The sequence below is a fragment of the Amblyomma maculatum genome, chromosome 1, assembly GCF_055883805.1.
Source record: "Amblyomma maculatum isolate TAMU_Amacu chromosome 1, ASM5588380v1, whole genome shotgun sequence".
Lineage (NCBI taxonomy): Eukaryota > Metazoa > Arthropoda > Arachnida > Ixodida > Ixodidae > Amblyomma > Amblyomma maculatum.
Window position 1 is genome coordinate 302,020,433 of NC_139344.1, and position 22,184 is coordinate 302,042,616.

Here is a 22,184-nt window from a genome sequence, read left to right on the forward strand (position 1 = left end):
CTGTAGTGCATCTGTGCCATAGGAGATCAGCAGTGAACACTAGCATTTCGGAGCATTCAAATTTTTGAGCTTTGAAAGTACCCAATTGGAAGGCAAAATATTATTTTTTATTTATTTATTTTGAACATACTGAAGAGGCTGTTGCAAGATTGGGGTACATCATGATAGTTAATTAGTGACACGTCACGAGTTATATAACCACTATGGAATAACGTTGAAAATTGAGTAGCCATCATGCGCAGTAATGTCAAAGTATATAGTGACGCAACATGAGTACAGGTGAAGTAATATTTCTTTAAAGTAGTACTCAAACGCTAGATTATCATGTTTGGAAAAAAAAATGGTTACGGCAGGTTAGAAAGAAAATATGCAGAGATTCAGAGCCAACAACATCCTCGGGTAACATGTTTTATTCCTTAATTGCTTGCGGAAAAAAGAATAAAGAAAGGTGTCAGTATGAAATTTATACTCTACTAAAGCAGCCATTCAGTCAAAGGAAATTATGCACCTGATCGGGTCGGCTTAGGACTTCAAGCCTGATTTGTGTGTAACTTTTATGTGGTACAGAGAGGAATGCGAAAGCAGGGAAGCAAGCAATGCAGGGCAGCTGTCAATCTACTTTTTATCCCTGGGCTACCATAACGACCAGAGAAAGCAAGCAAGCCATTTCAGGACATGGTTAGGAGCAGTGTGCTATATTTGTTGTGCCTACCGATGGTGCATATACTCTGTTTACCGCTTGAGCGGCTACTGTGTGGACTTCTGTAGATTCATTTTGGTCTACCCTATGACGCTGTTGTTGGGCAACAAAGCTGTTCCATACCATAGGCTGTTTGCACTCAGCTTTGGCTGGATGAGTCCGGTTTGCCGGCACGATCTTGGAATTTATGTGACTGGCTCATCAAATGCTGCCATCATGCTGATTTTTATGGACCTTATAAAGTAATGTCCAGAAATGACCCAAGCGAAAGCTGCTTTTATGAATAATTATTTTATAGGTCATTTGTTTTAAGCAATGGCTGTTGTTCCCATGGCCACAGTTCACAATTACTATCGGCAGCAAAATGTTGCGGGTTCTCAGAAAAAATAAATATATAAATATATATTTAATGCTGTTTTTACTGAATAATTAGCTTACAACATCATTCTCTTCAAGTGGGACATGCATGTCCTTTCATGCCTTCATATATATCAAATGACTGCAGCAAGGTAGTTTTTCTTTGCCAACCAGAAGCTCTTAAATTTTTGCCGCAAATAATATCTTCCACTTGTTGCCCAACGGCTGCTTGTAGCACAGGTGTTCAGTTTTTTCTGTCCCTTCTCTGTCAACAAAGTGTTTGGAACTCGTGTGAAAGGCTGCCAAGACGAAACACTTTCGGTGTATGGTCGAAATTTAGAGGTCGCTCGTTTTCGCCCAATTAAAAAAGTTGCTACTGGAACAACGGTACACGTGCATACCACTACTGTTAATCCTCTTCATCATTGTCAACTGGATTATACCCACTGCAGGGCAAAGGCTTCTCCCATATTACTCTAACTAACCCGGTCCTGTGCTCGCTGCATCCACTTGACCCCGGTGAACTTCTTAAACCTCAACTGCCCATCTAACCTTCTGACGCCCCTGTTACGCTTTCCTTCCCTTGGAATCCAATTTGTCATCCTTAGCGACCATCGATTATCCTCTTTTCGTACTACATGCCCCGCCCATGCCTATTTCTTTTTGTTTTCCACTAGAGTGTCGTTTGCATGAGTTATTTCTCTGACCCACTCTGCCTGGTTCCTATTTCTTAAAGTTACACCTACCATTTTCCGTTCCATAGCCCTCTGCGTTGTCGTCAACCTAAGTATAACCCTTTTGTTAGCCTCCACGTTTGAGACCCATAGGTGAGTACATGTAAGGTACAGCAGTTACAAACTTTCCTCTCGAGTGGTACCGATAAGCTGCTAGTCATCATCTGCGAGCACTTACCAAATGCACTCCATCTAATCTCATTCTCCTGGTTATTTCCCTTTCATGGTCCAGATCTGTAATTACTATGTGTCCTAGACACTATACATACTCGCCTACCACTTCCAGTGTTTCACTGCCTATTGTAAACTCCTGTTCCTTCCCTAAACCTGCTGAACATGAACTTAGTCTTCTGCATATTAATTTTTAGGTCTACCTTTCTTCTTCTCCTATTAACCCTTTTGCTGTCACGAACGTACCGGTACATTTTCGCGCTTCGCCCCGACAGTGTCACCGACGTACCGGTACATTCTCTATCGTGCATTCAAAACTACGCGCCTGAGCGCGAAGTTGGCGCACTTCGACAGGCTGCGCCATCTGTCAAATTTTTCTGCAAGTTCGTATTTTTGCCCCGTGTTGCGTTGATACGTATATACTGGAGAGTATGGAGCGACCGTGCCCACCTCCTCCACCTTCTTTGCTTGGGGGCGCAGTCGCTCCCCGAAAGCTACTATATAGCGCTAAGCGATTTCGCAGCGCTTGCATGCGGTAACGGGTTCAAGGGTTATTCTACCATATTCCGCAAGTTTGCAGGCTTTTATTTTTATTCTGTTGGCGTGTCTACTACGACGCGTCATGTTCAAGGGCTCGGGCCATTGCCTCTCGACACATGACTAGATAGCTGCTTTCGCTCTCCCTTGCCACGCTCTTGCTTGCGGCTAGCAGCAGAAAAGGAGGCTGTTTTAGCCTCTGTCCATCTCTCTCTGTCATCTTGATTTCATAACATGCCGTTTATCTCCGTTATGCGGGCTACCCTAAGTACACCCTTTGTGCGCGTGGTTACTTTCGGATAGCTGACCGCGCTGGACCTTCAACTGTGGACTGGAGCGATGGCTCTTTTGATTATAAACACGAGTGTCGAGCTCGGATTCGGTCTCTAGAGAAGTAACGAGCAGTTTTTTTCTCATATTATCCTCATTTATCTCATTTTTAATCAGACTGATAATGATGATGATGTTCATTAACAGCACCTACAGAACACTGAAATGTGCATATTCCGCTGACTATGTTATTTGTATAGCAATTATAATCAAAAATAAATCGCTATGCTCGTTCCCAGATATGCTAGTTCCCTGAAACCAAGCCGACACTGGGGGTGGGTCACGGCCAGAAACGCCCTACAGCGAAAGGGTTAAAGTATCAATGATTCTTTTCAATTCATCCCCTGAGTTACTTAGCAAGGCAATGTCATAAGTGAATCGCAGATTACTGAGGTATTCTTTATCAACCCTGATCCCTAACTGCTCCCATTCTAATTCCCTGAATACTTTCTCTAAGCAAGCTGTGAATAGTACTTTGGAGATCGTGTCTACTTGCCTTACGCCTCTCCTTCTGGGGATATTATTACTTTCTTTATGCAAAGCTATGGTTGCTGTGCAGCCATGTAGATATCTTCCACTACTGTCGCATTATATGCAGCCTGATTTCGCTATGACTGCATGACTGCGAAGGTTTCGACTGAGTCAAATGCTTTTTCGTAATCAGTGCATGCTATGTATAGGGGTTGGTGTGGTGGTTCACCGCATCTGTCAAAAAAGACACCACTGAATACACTCAGACAGATGCCTTTATAACAAGGACGTCACCTCTCCTTAACCGGGGGACTAGAGCACAACCATTCCAGTGGCGACGCGAGAAATGTCTGACGAGGAACAACTCCAGAGTACAGCGTTCGAACTTTTGGCCTAGTGCGCAGGCGCGTTCACAGTGTCTCGTGCCACTCGCGGATCGAAGTCGGCGCTGAGAACAAGCGGAGACGCTGGTCCGGAGCACAGCTGGCCAGGGTTCCACAGGTCATGCAGTCGAAGGAGCATGCGGGCCGGCGGCGAACCGAAGTCATCGCTTCCTTGGAGCTTGCCGAGAGGATGAACAGCGATATGGCGGACCGAAGCCGTCACATCGCTTCATCGCTGCACACAACACCAAGGCAACGCCCGCGGTGTTCGAACCGTAGCACCTGTCACGCTAACACCACCAAGCGCACACCACGTCGTTTTTATAGCCACACGTGCCGCTGCAGCCGTGCCACCGCCACAGTTGGTTATATTTAGAGCTTTTTTATCACCTGGTTGATAGTGTGGATATGATCGATACTAGTGTATCCTTTCCGAAAACCTGCTTGACCCTTTTGATGATAAGTCCAAGGTTGCCCTGATTCTATTAATGATTACCTTAGTAAATACCTTGCACGTAACAAATAGTAAGCTGATTGGTCTATAATTTTTCAAGTAATTTGCATCCTCTTTCTCAGGAACAAAGATAATGTTTGCGTTCTTCGATGATTCCGGTACCGTCGATATCACCATCCATTGCATATACAGGGAGGCCAGCTTTTCTAGCACAATATCCTCGCCATTCTTAACAAATCTGTTTGGTTTGGTTTGCGGGGTTTAACTCTTTTGTTACCACATCACTGTAATTCGATCACCGATGATTGAAAAACTCGAAAGTTCAAATTTCGCGTCGCCAGCTTCGTAACGGACTTGCTGCAGCATCTAGTTTGTACTTGAAACACTATATTTTTGTTTTCTGCGTGGTTTGTATTTTTTCCGCATGGAGACTATTTTTCAAACGGCTTTGAAGTTGAGCTTGCGGTGTGGAACGCTCCCAACCTGGCATCAACTTCGGGAACTGCGCTCGCTCGCATAAAAACTGTTTCAGGCAAATTTATTTGCCGCTGGAGCAGAGTTTTTGGATGCTGTTAATAGCAGCAGCTTAGAAGATGCTGTTGCATTCTTGGATTTTGATTTCAATATTGAATCTTGGCAACAACAGCGTAGAATGTTGGCGGCTGAGTACGCATATGTTTCGATTCCTGCCTCTTATTTGTTTGTTCTTCCTGCACTCGAGGGAAATATGTTGATATTTTTCTCATCTGTGGTGCAACAAAAGTCCTTCCGCAAAGGAGGATTTTGTTTTGGCCGAGTGTAACTCTGGGCGTCGACCTTAGATGGACACTCCTTACCAGGCCCTCTGGCTGCTCCGTCAGTATAAGGTTTGCCAATGCAGATTGCATGCCAAACCTGTTTATGCAATTTCCCTTCCTTTTTCCCTTCCTCTTTTTGTTTTTAATGCTATGGAGAATTGCGCGGGGATTCGTGCCACGGTTCTCTTGCACGTGAGGTAGGTGTTCTGTGCCTATGCTGCACCTTCTATCTTACAACAAAGGAAAAAAAGAAGGATTTTGCTAGCTCCTTAGCTGTGGTAATGAACAGGGGTACAAGATATATATAAAAACTGCCAAGCAGCTTAGATGCAAAATGCTTTCTGGGTAGTATCCCTGCTGTCCCCACATACCAGAGAGGAGGAGTGATTTTCCTCCTTATAGCAGGGTATGACTTAGCATTGCTAACTATGAGTAGTGTGTATTACTTCACCAAACTGTAAGCAGAATCAGTTTTTTATGTTTGGCTACATCAAACAACCCTGAGGCAGTTCTTGTAATTGTTAGCCTTTTATTTGGGTGGCCATAAAAGCCTTTCTGTCACAGAGGAATTGTGTATTGCGGTTGGTGCATACTTGAGTATTGTATCTGACTGTAGAATGCTCATTTATGTATTTTGCGTACTCTTTGGTGGCTCGTGTATCAGTTATGTAAAAAGAAATCTCCGCCAGGTCTATGTTGAATAAACAATTTTCTTGGACACGCACTTCTTGCTGTGGCTGTAGGTGGAAAGTGTATGCACAAGAAAAAACAGTGAAATTTAATATAAATCAGTGCCTGTACTGAAAATCGTAAGCACAGGCATGTCAGAAGTTGATCAAAATGCTTGGAGCTTATCATGAGGCTTCCCAATCAACAGTGCAACACTTTTGTTGCCGTGGGTGAAATAGCGGGAGTTCTCAATCTGCTAGTTTTTGGTGTTACTGCCTCCTCCGCTCTGAACGTCGTATAGAGCTCTGCGTATTGGCCAATGCAAATCACATCATGGTTGCGGCATTATCTGTGACCACTTTGTGTCTGCTGTAAGAGGTACCTCCTTGTGTTGGTAGGAGCACGATGGCCACGTGTATAGTATATTGCAAGCCACACTTTGTCTGAAACAATTGAGAGTGTTTTGACCTTATCAACCTGCATGCCAAAGGTGCCTTTTCATGCACAGTTTTTTCTTAAAGGGACTCTAAACATTCAATGTTTTTCGACACAGTCTCGAGTGGTCGACTCAGCAGTAGAAAAAATTTACTGATAAATTTCAGACCAGGGCATGTGGCCGTTTTTATGTGGTTCAAAGCTGGAAGACGTGAGTAGCGACCACAATGACAATTTCATGTCGGCAAAAAGGATGCACCAAAAACTAAAATAATTTCACCCGGCAGACAGTAATTAGACATTTTTAGGACACAGTAGCGTCAAGTGTAGTTTCTACACCCAAGGGTTTTATTGATTTATCATCATACCCACAGTACCATTGCCTGGCATTACAGTGGGGGATTTGAAAAAGAAAAAAAAGTGCGCAAATTCCACCGCGCGTGCAGGTGGCTACAAAAAAAGATAACATTGAGACAGAAAGAACACAAAATTATTTTACTCAAAAAAGGTCACAGCATGGACACGAATGATTCATTTGATAATAGGGACACCACTTTCTCTGGCAGCTTGTTCCGAAATCTTTTTGGGGAAAAAAAGACATTTTGAGTATTATTTAAGTGAATGATCTCTCTGTAAAGACACATAATCAGGGTTGACTATATATTTTTTTCTGCCTATTCCAGTTCTTGAATGAAATATATTATGAAATAGTTTTAAACGCAGAACTTTCCTAAGTGTGTCCCAACCCAAAGCTTTTTTCGTGCTCGTTAAACTAAAATATTGCCCATAGTTATTCAAAACGAACGGCCAAATTCTGAACTCTTTCTAGCTTTTGAATATCAGTCAAGAGTTTCGGGTCCCAGACTGTGCAAGCATACTCAAATATGCTTCTAACATTTGTGTTATACAGCAGTTCTTTTGTCTTTAACGGAAAAAGTTTAGCGTTGCGTCGCAGGAAGTGGAAAACACAACTGGCTTTGGCAGTAACGAAATCCCTGTCATGATGCCAAGACATTGCACTGGTTAAATATACACCAAGATATTTAAATTCCAACACTGAAATCAGTCTACTATTTTTATTATAAGTGAAATTATGGGAACCTTCTTTTTAGTGAAACACATATGTACCGATTTTTGAAATTAACATGCATTCCCCGATTCTCACACCACTGGGCTACTTTACACAAGTCCTGTTTTAATGTATTGCAGTCACTTCGCAGACAGCCTGCAAATATAAAGAAATGCAATTAGAACTTTCCAACCAAATGGTTGCCAATTACATAAAAATGGGAAGGTCAATAAATGTCCCAGTCAGGACATAGAGACCATCGCAAAGGAGTTACACGTGGACCAATGTTTCAGCCTGCTCAAAACCGCATTATTTGCACAAATAAGAGACCTACGACATGCCTCTTCCACAAATACTCGAATGCAGCGAAGGGTACTAACTAAAAACTGGAGTGCCAGCTTACGCTTTAAGGCTGCACAAAGAGTTGAAGTGTTAAGAAATGCAATTAGAGCTTTCCAACATTGCCAATTACATACAAATGGGAATAGACATAATAGCTGCTTGTACACTTAACAGTGTTGTAGTGCATTATGGTATTGCTTTCATCCTTCATGTGTCTCTGGAACAGGTGAGATAAAAATAAATATTTAGCGGCCGAATATCACATGGCGATTCATGTGCAACAGGGCCTTCTACACAGGACTTGCATTCATCCCCTGTTGCAATGCATGCAGACCAGGTACTGTTTTTGTCAGGGTCAGCATCATGGTCTTGGTAGCTTATTTTGTGGGGATACACATGAATCTCCCCCCCTTTATAACGGCGTGCATAATTATCATTTGAGGTTACGCGTGTACTGTTAAAGAGGATGGCTCTCCCTTTTTCTTCCTTGCATAGCCATGAGACCTCTTCTGCACGATCCTGGGAGAAATGCGCCTCTCAATTCTCTTAGGTTTTTCAGTGGGTGATCGTGCACGCGGTTCAGTCTTTTTGCCACGGAGAACCTTAATCGCCCGGTCATCCTATGCACTGACCGCTGCGGGCCGTGAGCGCCAAGTCAGGCCAGGTGCTCAGAACATTACTCTCACCTTTTCATGTGTGCTTTCCCGTTTCAAGGGTTTCCTTTCACACCCATATGCGACCGGGACGTTCGCTCGCTGCGACGGTTGTATTTGAGTGTTATATTTTGTCGTGTTCTTGGGCAGAATAAAGCCTGCTTGAGTGCGCAACTCGTGTTTGTCCCCTATGGCCCGAACCTGCCACAGTGGCGACTGCGGATTGGGGGTCCCAGCTCTGACTGCAAGGGCTGGCACGCTGGGGCTAGAAGGCGACTTCCGCGCCTAGCCCCCTTTGGAGTGTTATTTCAAGAGTAACCCCCATATTCTTGGTGCCCTACGTGGGGCTAGAGGTGTGACAAATCGAGTGTCTGTGTGTATCCTGACTATCAACACACAGACTAACCATGGCAGTTAGCAGGACTGGCTTTCAGTCTCTTCTAATACTGCAGTGGTAAATTGCACAACGGCAGCAAAGTAAAACCACCTTAACTCTTATTACCGCACGAGCAGGAGGTCACTGCTCTACAGCAGGGTCTCTTAGTGTCTTCACCTTACCATGCTCTGCGGGAGGGCGGACAACTTTGTAGCGTATGCATTATTGTGTGTTGATGGCATGAGAAGTAACATTACTATCATCTCCGCCATGCCCCTTAGCCAGTTGGTCACAATAGCTCGCAGCCTCAGAGAACTCTTCTTTCGGTACAAGTGGTGACCATTTGAATTGCATAAGTGCAGTGAGGAGCCTAGTTAGCCCAAGAGAGCTTTAGGAGGAACAGCGGTAGGATCCGTTTTTGTCGACAAGGGCTCTGGGAGAGTCCTAAGGGTGGGCTGGTATTGCTGGGTGCTCAAATACAACTTGTACTGCGTTTGATACCTGCCTGCTAAACTCCGATGGCACCTTCCACAATCCTCACAAGGATACACATGAGGTTGGTAATACAGAGATGAGCTATACCACACGATGTGTATCACTGGGCATGCCCTAAGACTTGCTTCGTGTAATTTCACTGCCTAGAGATCATTTTACTGCCTAGTGAAGTTGTCAAACGCCTAGAACTTGCTCTAAGTTCGCAATGCCATGGTTGCTACGTTAAGAACACAGGGCTGCAAGTGAAGGTGGTGGAGGCTTTAGACAAAGTGCACCGCTGCATGGCCCGAGGAGGATGCTCTCCGCCCCCAGCACCCAGCTGCAGCGAGAGGCCAGGGTCAACATTAGAGCATCGCGCCTTGTTACAATTTGCGCCCATGGCAGAAATAACTCGGACCAATGCGCACGGAGTAATTAATTTCGCTGGGTATGGACGGAGTGTTCTTCAATGTTCAGTGCATTTTGCTCCCAGAGCAAGCACGCGCTTTCTCTTTGGAAAAGACCGAGTAGGAGTAGATTTCAAATGAACAGTGTAGAGGGCAAAAAGTAACTAGGGAAATGATAGCCTTGCAGCGAGCCAGGAGCAGTGGCCACGTTCCTGGACCCAAAGCCTGCTGTCACCATCAAGCAGGCCACCAAGGAAAATAGTTTCCAGTCGGCCATGGAGCAAGCTGGAGTTCGTGAAACTTGCGCTTGTTTCTACCACAGCGAAAGCTACTGCAAAAAAGCTACTAGGGAAAAAATAGCCTTGCAGCCAGCCAGGAGCAGTGGCCACGTTCCTGGACCCAAAGCCTGCTGTCGCCATCAAAAGCAGGCCTCCAAGAAATAAAATTAGAGCACTGCAGAATCTACATTGGAGTAATGTGAAAGCACGGATGCTGCTGTTGGTTGCTTCTGGTTGCTTCTAGTAGCTTAATTCACTTCTTGTTTGCCCATTTTAATGGGCGCTATACGCCTTATACGCATCCGACATACCCTAAGGCTGTGCCCCGACTACTGCGAGGAGCCGAGCCACAACCCCATTTATCCTCCTAGCGTGACATCACAAACAGCAAGCGCCCTCTCTCGGCTGCGCCACAGCCCCGTGTATGGACTCGCCACCATCATCCGATGGCGCGAGTTGGGGCCCGGTCTCTCGATCTGGCGTGACGTCACACGGTCACGGGAAAATGGCGTGACATCACCGCTGCGGCTCCTGTAAGAACTCACCGCCACCATCCGATGGCGCGAGCTGGGGCCCCGTCTCTTGGTCTGGCGTGACGTCACACGGTCACGTGAAAGGTCATGTATGGAGGCGCCACGACACGCCAAAGGCTCGAAGTGCTAGCAGTATTGCTTTCGCTATAAAATAGTTTCTGGTCGGCCACGGAGCGAGCTGGAGTTGGTGAAACTTGCGCTTGTGTCTACCACAGCGAAAGCTGATGCAAAGGGGCCATCTGGGTGCCACTCAAGACCCGCAGCCAATGCTTCACCAGGCATCCCGCTGTGCACGCTCTCTGTTGCATCGGCGACCAAGAGGAAAAGAGGCAAGTGAAGAGCATGCTGTTCCACCAATGAGCTCTTACTGCAAGTCATGCAGCGAGACAACGGAGTTCGTAATTGCCTTTGGCCTGCTCGCCGCCCTCACTTCCCCAGCCCTGGCTGACTGACGGTTGCTGCACCCTTGGCTGCGGTGGTCATTGGCCCCGCCTTCCGGCACCCATGGCCTTCTACAGCTTTTGTATATTGCTTTTCTAAATGGGTTTAAAAATTAAACGTTTAGCCGGCCCCACTCAGTATATCCCTGGGTGAACGCAACTACTACTTAGCCGCAGGAGGGGGATGTGGGGATACACATGAATCCCCTGCCTAATAATGGCCGCGCGTGCTGTTAGGAAGGATGGTGAGAGGAGGGCACACTTGTCACCCCCACTGCCTCCCAGTTTTCCGGAGTGACACCGTGGCAGCTTTCCCTCTTCCCTCCTAGCTTAGCCTCCTCTCCACGGCCTCTCTTGGGTCTTTCGGCGGGTGATCATGCATGCGCGAGATTCAGACTTCTGCCGACTGCTGCCGTCACCTCAATTGCCCAGTATGCACTGACCGCTGCTGGCCATGAGCGCGAAGCCGCGCCAGTTGAGTAGAACGTTCCTCTTTTCGCGTATGCTTTCCCCTTTTGGCGGTTTGCTTTCAAACACGTACGCGAGTGGGATGTTTGCTCGCTACAGTGGTTGTGTTTGGTTTATTTTGCCCCGTGTACTTGGGAAAAATAAAGCCTGATTGAGTACGCAACTCGTGTTTGTCCCCTCTGGCCCGAACCCACCACAATTATGACTTCTCGCGCCGCGTGTTTGGGGTCCCAGCTCTAACTGTTAGGGCTAGAAGGAGACTTCTGTGCCTAGGAGTGTTATATCAAGAATAACCCCCATAATCTTGGCAAGCCACAATGCACGCATTAGGACAACTGAAGGGGCAGTTCTTTCTGATGCTGGTGTTAGCCGTACTGCTGCCAGAGCAAGCCAGTTGAAAGGTGTGACTGTAGTCTTGTGCATTTTTGTTTTAAACAAATGCTTACTAATCCCAGGAAAGGTCTATGCATGAGCAGTGTCACCCGATTGTGATGTTTGATGGCTGTTGTGGTTTCTTGAGGCTTTTGAGAACCATGGCGGCCTTACACATCGCCACAAAAAGTACCATTAGAATTACACATTGGTGGCTGCAAAGGAAAACTGTACATATTTAAGAAAAAAAAAAAATAAAGCTTCATAGCTTTCCTTTGTATGGTTGCATGTAAATGGGTGCCAATGAGTAGTAATCACTGCCTTATTACAAATTCTACTTTGGGGGTTTCCCCTAAACTTTGAACTACCCTTAGAATGCTCTCACATTGGCCTTGGCACATTGGAGAGGATTCAAAAGGGAGCTTAAGTGCCGGGTTTTCCAACGTGTTAAAGGCTGAGGTTCCTGATTAGATTCACCTCTAGGTCCAGAATAATGTGTGAACCGTGCATTCAGTAAAAACTCAATAATTCCAAGATTTTCTGTAGTCGCATAATTTTTTATGTAAAATTGACCGGATAATTAAAAGCCTGCTACAACCGGCTTATTCTTTCAGCCATTAAGCATCATTAGTCCGCTTACAAAGATTGTGGAGCCTTCTGTATTTACATGCTATGCCATCTGGCATGTAGTTTCGTCTCCAGTCTAGCCTGGTACTAGCCAAGCCACCTACAGCGAAGTAACAAAAGGATTTTCAAAGATATTTTTGTAAGTTTTAACTAACTAAATAAAAGAAGGCGCTTGATGTCAGTGGTCAAAATTTCCTCCCTGAATTGCTGCAGCCCATCCTGGAGTGTGGGGCTGTGGAGCTGCTGTGCGGCCTGACGCGGCGAGACGAGCCGGCCCTGCGGCTCAACGGCTGCTGGGCTCTCATGAACATGGCCTTCCAGGCAGACCAGAAGATTAAGTCCCAAATCCTCTCCACCCTTGGCACTGACCAGGTCTTCAGGCTCCTCTCTGACCCCGACGTCAGCGTGCTCATGAAGACCCTCGGCCTGCTCCGGAACTTGCTCTCCATTAAGCAGGTGTGTAGGAACCCTCCTAATCAGCGCTGCCAAATATTTACCTAGACCGCTTATAATGCACATCGCGGCAAAAATCCACACTCTACCGCACTGTAACCAAACCATTAGTTTTCTTTGTCAGGGCAAAATGCACACCAGAGGGGTAGCTTCCCTTTCAAAGATACCTTTAGTGAATGAAAAGCAGCCCACTAAGGAACTGCACATGCACTTCCCTCTAGCCTCCACAGTTGCGCTCAATCACTTGGCTCTTCTCCTTCTCGCCTTGGAAAACAAGTCTCGTGGCTGCGTCGTATATTGCCATTACAAATCATCTAGCCGAGCTTGCAAGAAAGGCTGTTGTTTGGCTCACTCCTTTTTGCGTGAGGAAAGCTTTAGAAAGCGAGAAAAGCACAACCTTTTGTATGGAAACTGGGGGAGAAAACTAGCGGGATTGTCCTGAATACGCGGTGCTGTCACCGATCCTATGGGAGGCAGCCTAGTAGCTGCGTTGTGGTCTCCGCTATGAAGAGGCGGCTCTTGATCACCTGTGAGGCTCTTTCACTGCACTGAGGAAGAGAAACATTCTCACAAGTATGTGATGCACAAGGTCTGAAAGTCATCACGCTAGGCAAAATGCGTACACAGTTTCCTTTTTCGACGTGCATCGGTTTAAAAGTGCACCTCCCTATTGCAAAATTTGGTACAAAATTTATACAGATTGTGTATATCAGTTTATTGTGCAAGATAAAGATTTAAAGTGACACGGATACTTTAAAAAGAAGCAAGAAAATTTGAACCCTGGCCTTTGAGATCACGATGCGAGTACCTTGCTTTTCTACAAGTTTTGGTTTGTAGAGACTCCGGCGCATCAGGAAGAAATTGTGGAATCTCTTGCTACTATGTGCGCCAGCAACCCAACTGCGTTGATGGCCTCTTTTAATGTTGAACATATTGTGTACCATCTGCTGTGCATGGCATTATGCTAGGCGCACAATAAGTATCGTAATAGGTCAACCCCGAAAAATAAAACAAGAAAAAAAAAGCATATATTTTAATCGACTGTGTCCCTGCATCACCGAAGCTACGACTCTTTGCTGCTCACCACCTCCCAGAGTGTGTCATCTACCGTATTTACTCGCATAATGATCGCACTTTAAAAAAAAAAAAAAAAACTGACGCAAATTTTGGGGTGCGATCATTACGCGGGGTAAATTTTCCACAAAAAATTTTTGAGCACCGAAAACGCAAACAAGTTGCAGGTCAGACGTCTTAGAACATATATCTCGATTACAACCAAAAATAAAAGTTGAGTAAGGCTTACCTTCGCAATAAACACTCACATTAAGTATCACATGAACTGCACAATGCCCATTTATTTTTTCTCATCAGTACAGTCGAACCTCGTTATAACGAACACGGATACAGCGAATTATCGGATATAACGAAGTAAAAGCAAAGTTTGGTTGGCTGTGCTTTATTTATATGGGAGTTCTATCTGTATAACGAAATGAAAAACTGAAAATTTGACACTAAATCGGTTATAACGAAGCATATTTCGTATTCACACGACTCAAAATCCGCAAAGAAGGAAAAAAAAAAAAAAATTTTCAAAGCGCTAAATTTCGGTTTTATCAATCGCCTCCACCTAAAATGTGTTTGAATTACCCGCGCTTTCGCACGCCACGCCATCTAGGGACCGCGAATGAATCTAACATCAACGGCTGCCTGGCATGTGACCGGCACGTGATCGAACCACCGCCCGCATGCCCCTGCCCCTACTTTTTGCCGACCCGCATGTGTGCTCACTTTCCTCGAGGTCGTGCCGTCGTCTTGCAGCATGGCGGCGCCGAAACGCAAAGCAGTTTTTCTTGAAACAAAGATAAGAATATTCAGGGCGGTCGACAGCGGGCGCAAGAAGAAAGAGATTGCCGCAGACTTCGGCGTTGCGCCTAGCACTCTGTCAACCATACTGAGCGCAAGGCAGAAGATAGAAAACGTGCACTCTGCAGGCGCCGTGAAGAACGACAGGAAGCGCGTCAGGTATTGTCACCACCAGGATGTTGAAGATGCCTTGTTCGCGTGGTTCAAGGACGTTAGAGTGCGCAACCTGCCTGTGTCTGGTGCCGTGCTTCAAATGAAGGCAAGAAGTCTCGCTTGCGTTTTAGGCCACGATGACTTCTATGCAAGCAGTGGCTGGCTGCAGTGATTTAAAGACCGCCACCAGATTGTTTGCCACACCTTGTCGGGCGAAGAAGCAGCCGTTGATGTAGAGAACTGCGAGAAGTAGGCAGAAAGCTTCCGCATGCAACTGGATGGCTACGAGATGCGCGATGTCTACAACGTGGACGAGACTGCGCTTTTTTTTAAGCTGCTCCCGGAAAGGTCACTCGTTGCGAAGAACGAACTGTGCCGAGGCACAGTTCGTACCAGATAAAAGGCGGCTAACTGTTATTGGTAAATCTGCTCGCCCCAGGTGCCTGCGCAACGCCTGGAATGTCCAAGCGGACTATCGCTCGAACAAAAAGGCGTGGATGACGTCGTCACTCTTTGAAGCATGGCTGAAGGCCTTGGACAAAGACATGGCAGAGCAGCGCAGGAAAGTGCTCCTTATATTGGACAACTGCTCTGCCCATAAGGTGTCTGTACCACTTGAAGCGGTCCGCCTAGTTTTTTTGCCGCCAAACTTGACCTCAGTGCTGCAGCCATTAGACAGGGGCATCATTCGCTCACTAAAATGCTGCTATTGAAAGCGATTGGTTACGCAGCTCGTATTTGACATAGACAGGGGCATATCAACGGCCATAAACCTCAAAACTACGCTGGACATGCTGTACGGTGCATGGAACGAAGTGGCACAGTCGACAATAAGAAATTGCTTTGTTGATGCTGGCCTAGCCCCATCCACCAGCGAGACTGAGCCCAACGACGCCCACGATTCTGAAGGTGAAGCGGACAATTTCGACGAGACGACATGGCGTCAACTGGCGGTTCCGAATGTTACGTTCGAGGACTTTATTGCTGCCGATGACAACCTGGCTGTGGCGTGCGAATTGACCGACCAAGAAATTGTCGATCAGCTGCTTCCTGCAGATGATGCTACGAGCATCGATGAGAGTGAAGAAGAAGGTGAAGATCGAGCTCTCAGCAGCACCGAGGCCGCCGATGAGGCGAGGAAATTGAGAAGGTACCTTGAGAACCTACCTGTTTCCAAATCAGCTGACATTGGGAAAGCGCTGCACAGTGTCGATTTCGCTGAGAAATTTATTCTATCGAATAGTGTGAAGTGCCGCCAAATGAAGATTACGTCGTTTTTTAAATAAATCAGTTCTGCGTGGCCTAAATCCCGATTTGTGTGCTCATTTTTGCTTGGCAGTGCAAAATGAAGGGTAAGTTTTCGCGTGCTTATACCACGCTTTAAAGAAGAAAAAAATGATTTTTTTTTTCAGCTCTGTGCTTTCCATTTTAGGGTAGCCTTTACTTGGGTTTATGAACAGAATTTTATTTTTGTAGGAATTTGTATGTACTTTTACAACGAATATCGGATATAACAAACGAATTTCCGCGCAAAATGAGACTTCGTTATAACGAGGTTTGACTGTACTCTAATCAGAGTCTGAATCCTCTCTATCCTCGCTTTCATTGCTGCGCGACTCATCATCGGAAACGGCAGTGTCGTCGCTGGGAGCATCTTCGCAATCCCACAGAAAGTCATCTTCTGTTCCATCCAAAGCGTTCGATATGCCTGTTTTCTTGAAGCTCTTGGTCATTACCTCGTCGGGGATACTGCTCCACGCTTCTGCGATCCACGAGCAAAGCATCTCCACACATGGCCTTCTGATCTTTCCGCTTGGCGTCAAATCATGCTGGCCCATCACCATCCACTCAGCATAAAGTCTTCGAACGTTGTCCTTAACGGTTTGTTCAGCGACACTTCGAGAGGCTGCAGTAGCGAAGTCAGACCCCCAGGAATCACTGCAATGTCCGTGCGCAGCTCTTTAAGCTTAGTATGCACGCTGTCCACAAGATGAGCCCTGAAACTGTCCAAAACCAGAAGAGAGGGAAGCAGAAGTGCTCCTGGTCTTCGTCCCCAAACAGTCTTAATCCAGTCGACCATCAGGTCTGCAGTCATCCATCCTTTCATTTGTGCACGTATATGGATGCCACGGGGAAAGTTTCCCTTCGAAATAGCCTTCCGTTTGAATATTATGTATGGTGGCAGCTTCTGCCCGTCGGCAGTCACAGCAAGCATGACGGTGCATCGCTGTTTTTCTGCGCCAGACGTCTTCACGAGGACGCTCTGAGCACCCTTCTTGTTCACAGTTGTATTCCGGGGCATGTTGAACGTCAGTGGAGTTTGATCGGCGTTTCCAATTTGCGACATGAGGTAACCGCTTTTCTCGCGAAGCCTAGTGACGAAGTGATGCTTTCATACGCGGATGGGAGTCGCTGGCACAACGACGTCCACGCCTCAGGGAAAGTCTATTCCGTCGCATAAAGTGAGTCATCCAACTGGAGCTAGCGCGAAAATCCTTTGCGGCAATTTCCAGCTTCCTGGCAGTTGTGCACGCCTGCGTCTGTATCATTTCTAATGACACTGCACAACCATCCTTGCGCAGGTCCCTTACGTATTCTAGGACCGCCTCCTCAACATGAGGGAACTTGCCCGTTTTGGGTCCGCGGAAAGCCCGCTGTGTCTTGTTCGCAGCCATCAGATTATCGCGCTGCTTCCAATAGCGTATCCTGATTTCGTCGACGCCGAAATACCTGCCAGCAGCGCGGTTGCCATGCTCCAGTGCATAGTCAACAGCCTTGAGCTTGAACGCGGTGGTGTAACTGGCATACCGCCCCATGGTGAAATGGCGTAAACTCACACAAAACCACAAAGCACGCTGCAACGCTGGCGAATTGCAAAACGGCGAACGCCGCAAAGCGCGTTTTAATCAAGGAGTGATGGGAACTCGTCGGAATGCATTCGCTGCGGGATTACTGCAGATCAACCAACAAGCGGCTGCCGCTATAACAGTGCGGGACATGAAAACAAAAATAGCGGCGGAAGCAAGTTCGGGGTGCGATTATTACGTGAGTGCGATCATTATGCGAGTAAATACGGTAGTTCCATCAAGTGTGTTGCTTACGCAGCATTTCTTGAGAGGCTGCATACGAACAGCTCATCTTGTCTGTGGCGCCGCACGTCGAACCACTGAACTGTCGCTAAGAGAGCGGTCATGTTGCCATTTGCTTCAGCGAACATTACTTTTTCTTGAAAGCCACTCTAAACTGCCTCCACATGCCGTTATTCATTGCTATAGAGGCATTTTATACCCTCATAGTCGAACGAAAGAGCGCGCGCGAAGATAAACGCGCTTGGAACGAAAAGAAAAAAATGCCGGCAACTACAGGATGGCAATACGGTTTTGGCTGTCTGTTTGTGAGCAGACACGCCACTTGTTGGACTCAAATTCTGACCTCTGTATAAGACGAAGGGCGACTTTAGCTTGCCTTTTTTTAGAAAAAATCATTCCGGTTTATATGGTACAGTCAAACCTCGATATAACGAACACGCATATAACGAATTATTGAATATAGCGAACTCTTCCGAAATATTTTTGTCAAACACATGTATTTTTAACTTCCCATAGCGAACGCGGTTCGGCATAAAACGGATATTACGAACCTCGCGACGCCGAGCACTACCTCACTTTAATAGCAGGAGGCAGGCTTCGTTGCACTACATGTGTGTTATGCGGCGCAGCAAACGTTCAAGATTATATCGCAGGCGCTGACAGCGCCACAGATGCCACGACGGCATTGGGAGTTGACAGCCGAAGAAATCTATGCCCTCCGAGATTACCCCCACGCGCCTGTTTGTGCGCACAGAGCTGATCTCGGAGGCCATAAGAAATCGTTTGCATCTCACAATCGGCGACAGCGCCGCTTCAGCAGCGGCGGCAGCGGCACGATCGAATGTTGTTTTTTGCCTTTTTTGCATAATACCCCGGGGTTTGATTATTATTGGATCCATAGTTAGGTAATTATAGTTTTTAGTTTGCGGAAATGTGGTGTAGTTACACTGAACGAAATTACTGCAGAAGGCGGAGTTCAAAACTGTTGCGCATTCTTCATCCGGGAAAAAAAAAAAAGGCCATTAGCGTCTAATAAAGAAACGGTGTTATTATCGGTTGGATTAACCACCCTCCAAAACCTTTTTGGGTCCGTGGTAAGAATGTTGGGAAGCGTATTATGAAGAAAATTATGCCTCGCGTTTTTAAGTGCAGATACGTAAGCATTGTTAGCCCCGTAATACGCCTCCCATTTTTCTTGACTGCCGGACCTTTTGGCAATTCAGTAGAAGCGCTTTTTCCTATTTGACAGTTGTTTTAAGTATGAGTTATACCACGGAGCTTTTGAGTGGGAAGATATAGACCGTAATGGAATATAAGTATTTGTCAAGTCATTGATTTTAGTAAGAAAGAGATTTCAGTTTGTTTCAACAGAACGGTTATCAAAGCCCACGGAAAAAAAGTAAAGAAATTCAGCGAGTTCCGCGTTAATAGCCGGAAAATTAGCCTTTTTATAGTCACGGATCTGTTTGGTGATTTTGCGAGCGGGTGAAGTATGTACGCAAATGTCAAACGAGAGCGATAAGTGGTCACTAAGTCCAGGCAGGTACGTAATTTTTGAGGCAATATCGGGATGTGTGGTCAGTATTAAATCAAGGGTGTTGGCGGTAGTGTTGGTAATTCTTGTCGGTTGAGATGCTAGTTGGGAAAATGAAAAAGTGAAACAAAGGTTTATGAAGTCGGTGCTTAGACTTGAAATTGGACTCTGAACAGGGGCTTCAGAGGACCAAGATATGTTGGGAAAGTTAAAGTCACCCAGTAAGATAATAGGCGCCGTTGGGTGACGAGTAGAAACTGCATTTATTGCATCGTGTAAGTCATCGATGAAGTTAATAGAATGACCGGGAGGGCGGTAGCATACACCGAAAATGAGCTTTAAGTGTCCAAGTTCTATGCATGCCCAGACAATCTCGAGGTTTGTAATGATGTTCAGTGCGTATGACCGGATTATTTTAGAAACAGCAAGTAATACGCCACCACCCTGACGTGATGCGCGGTCGCAGCGATAGAATGTGTAGAGGGATGAGTCGTTAAAGATTTCTGTGTTACGTATATTAGAATGAAGCCAGGTTTCGGTGAGCGCAATAACATCTGGGTTACAAGTGTCAGCTACAGAATGAAATATGTCACGCTTGTTAACAATGCTTCTCATGTTAGCTAGTAGGATAGATATTCGTGGTTTAGATGGCTGTCCACGTCCCCTCACGTGATGCTACGGGACATTATCGGAATGTTCGGCATGTACTGTGGCAAGCCGAGGTGTGTGTTCATGTGATGATTCAACTGGCAAGTTCTTTATCAGTTTGATGTTGTTGGTGATGTGGTCACACATGTAGCATTTGTTGTTAACGTAAAGTTTGTTGTGACGCAATTGGAACTTAGCTGATTGCGGCAGGCTTTTAGCGAAATCAGTAAACTGCTGGCGCGCTTTGCGGGTGGCGGGCGAAAAATCTTCCGACACGGAAATGGTGTCAGATTTAAGTTTGGATCGCGATGCCAGTATCAAAGAACGAACTTTAAACGAACGGAAGCGGACAACTATGGGCCGACACCTGTCCACTGAAAATGAGCCTATGCGGTGAGCACGCTCTATGAACGAATCGGGAAGTTCGTTGTCAAAGGCATTTGAAAAGACGGCAGACACCTTGCATTCCGTTTCATCCCAGGTTTCGCGTTCGTCGGGTATACTTTGCAAGATTAAATTGTTGCGGCGTGAGCGGTCCTCAAGGTCGTCTATACGGGCCTGTAATTCATGTTGTTGCAAGGTTAGCTGGCTGACAGTATCTTGAGTTGAGGCGATATCAAGTTCTAGGGCCTCCACAGTTTTGCACGTGTTTTCGACCTGTTCCAGACGGTTGAATACATCGAGCAACTTAATTTCTAATGCTTCTTGGTTTGTTTTGATTGCATTGACGTCAGCGCTTAGTTTCACTTGTCCAGTCGTGAGTTCACGTCGTTTTTTTGTCAATGTCTAAGTAATTTAATCACTTCGCTCATATGCTCGGGCTCACGCTCCGTCACTCCGTCGCTCCGCCAGTGCCAGCCCGCGTGTTGGGACCGGGGTTTGACTCTACATCACCGCAGCATAGCAACAAAAGAGCAGAATCAAGGCACTCGCGGGCAACAACACAAACTACACTTGGGCAAGGAAGCGATAAAAGGAATCTATTGTCACATTTTTTAGCGAAAAGAGAGAGCTGATTACATACCTGTGGTGCGAAGAACAGAAGCGGGTTAGCCATGCTGCTGCGATGGCTGCTTCTTTGCCCACTGAAGAGGATGACGGTCTGGAGGGTCTTTATAGCCTTGGTCTTGTGTTGATGTCACTGCAGAGGCGATGTCGTTGATTGCTGGCACAATAACGGCTGATTGTCCTTCAACGTAGGCGCATGCGTGAGCCCGCTGATATGCCGGTTCGGCAAGAGGTAGATAGCTGGGAGTATCCGCACCGGAAGGTTGCCAAGAAAGCAGACAGCACGTCGCCAGGGACAGGAACGCCTGTGGTGCGAAGAACAGAAGCGGGTTAGCCATGCTGCTGCAATGGCTGCTTCCTTGCCCACTGAAGAGGATGACGGTCTGGAGGGTCTTTATAGCCTTGGTCTTGTGTGATGTCACTGCAGAGGCGATGTCGTTGATTGCTGGCACAATAACGGCTGATTGTCCTTCAACGTAGGCGCATGCGTGAGCCCGCTGATATGCCGGTTCGGCAAGAGGTAGATAGCTGGGAGTATCCGCACCGGAAGGTTGCCAAGAAAGCAGACAGCACGTCGCCAGGGACAGGAACGCCTGTGGTGCGAAGAACAGAAGCGGGTTAGCCATGCTGCTGCAATGGCTGCTTCCTTGCCCACTGAAGAGGATGACGGTCTGGAGGGTCTTTATAGCCTTGGTCTTGTGTGATGTCACTGCAGAGGCGATGTCGTTGATTGCTGGCACAATAACGGCTGATTGTCCTTCAACGTAGGCGCATGCGTGAGCCCGCTGATATGCCGGTTCGGCAAGAGGTAGATAGCTGGGAGTATCCGCACCGGAAGGTTGCCAAGAAAGCAGACAGCACGTCGCCAGGGACAGGAACGCCTGTGGTGTGAAGAACAGAAGCGGGTTAGCCATGCTGCTGCGATGGCTGCTTCCTTGCCCACTGAAGAGGATGACGGTCTGGAGGGTCTTTATAGCCTTGGTCTTGTGTTGATGTCACTGCAGAGGCGATGTCGTTGATTGCTGGCACAATAACGGCTGATTGTCCTTCAACGTAGGTGCATGCGTGAGCCCGCTGATATGCCGGTTCGGCAAGAGGTAGATAGCTGGGAGTATCCGCACCGGAAGGTTGCCAAGAAAGCAGACAGCACGTCACCAGGGACAGGAACGCCTGTGGTGCGAAGAACAGAAGCGGGTTAGCCATGCTGCTGCGATGGCTGCTTCCTTGCCCACTGAAGAGGATGACGGTCTGGAGGGTCTTTATAGCCTTGGTCTTGTGTGATGTCACTGCAGAGGCGATGTCGTTGATTGCTGGCACAATAACGGCTGATTGTCCTTCAACGTAGGCGCATGCGTGAGC

General features: G+C 46.7%; 1 protein-coding gene across 5 annotated transcripts in view; it reads left to right on the forward strand.

Annotated features, from left to right (window-relative positions):
• The window catches only part of LOC146206939 (armadillo repeat-containing protein 8-like), a 104,150-nt gene that overhangs the window by 52,580 nt on the left and 29,386 nt on the right, over window positions 1-22,184 (forward strand). For 3 of the 5 annotated variants that reach the window (XM_084601518.1, XM_084602257.1, XM_084603014.1), the window contains 2 exons: window positions 10,386-10,499; window positions 12,291-12,533. In XM_084601518.1, the coding sequence (XP_084457644.1) occupies window positions 10,386-10,499; window positions 12,291-12,533 (357 nt within the window). The remainder of the gene's footprint in view (window positions 1-10,385; window positions 10,500-12,290; window positions 12,534-22,184) is intronic. The other 2 variants (XM_084602899.1, XM_084603331.1) reach the window with 1 other exon arrangement.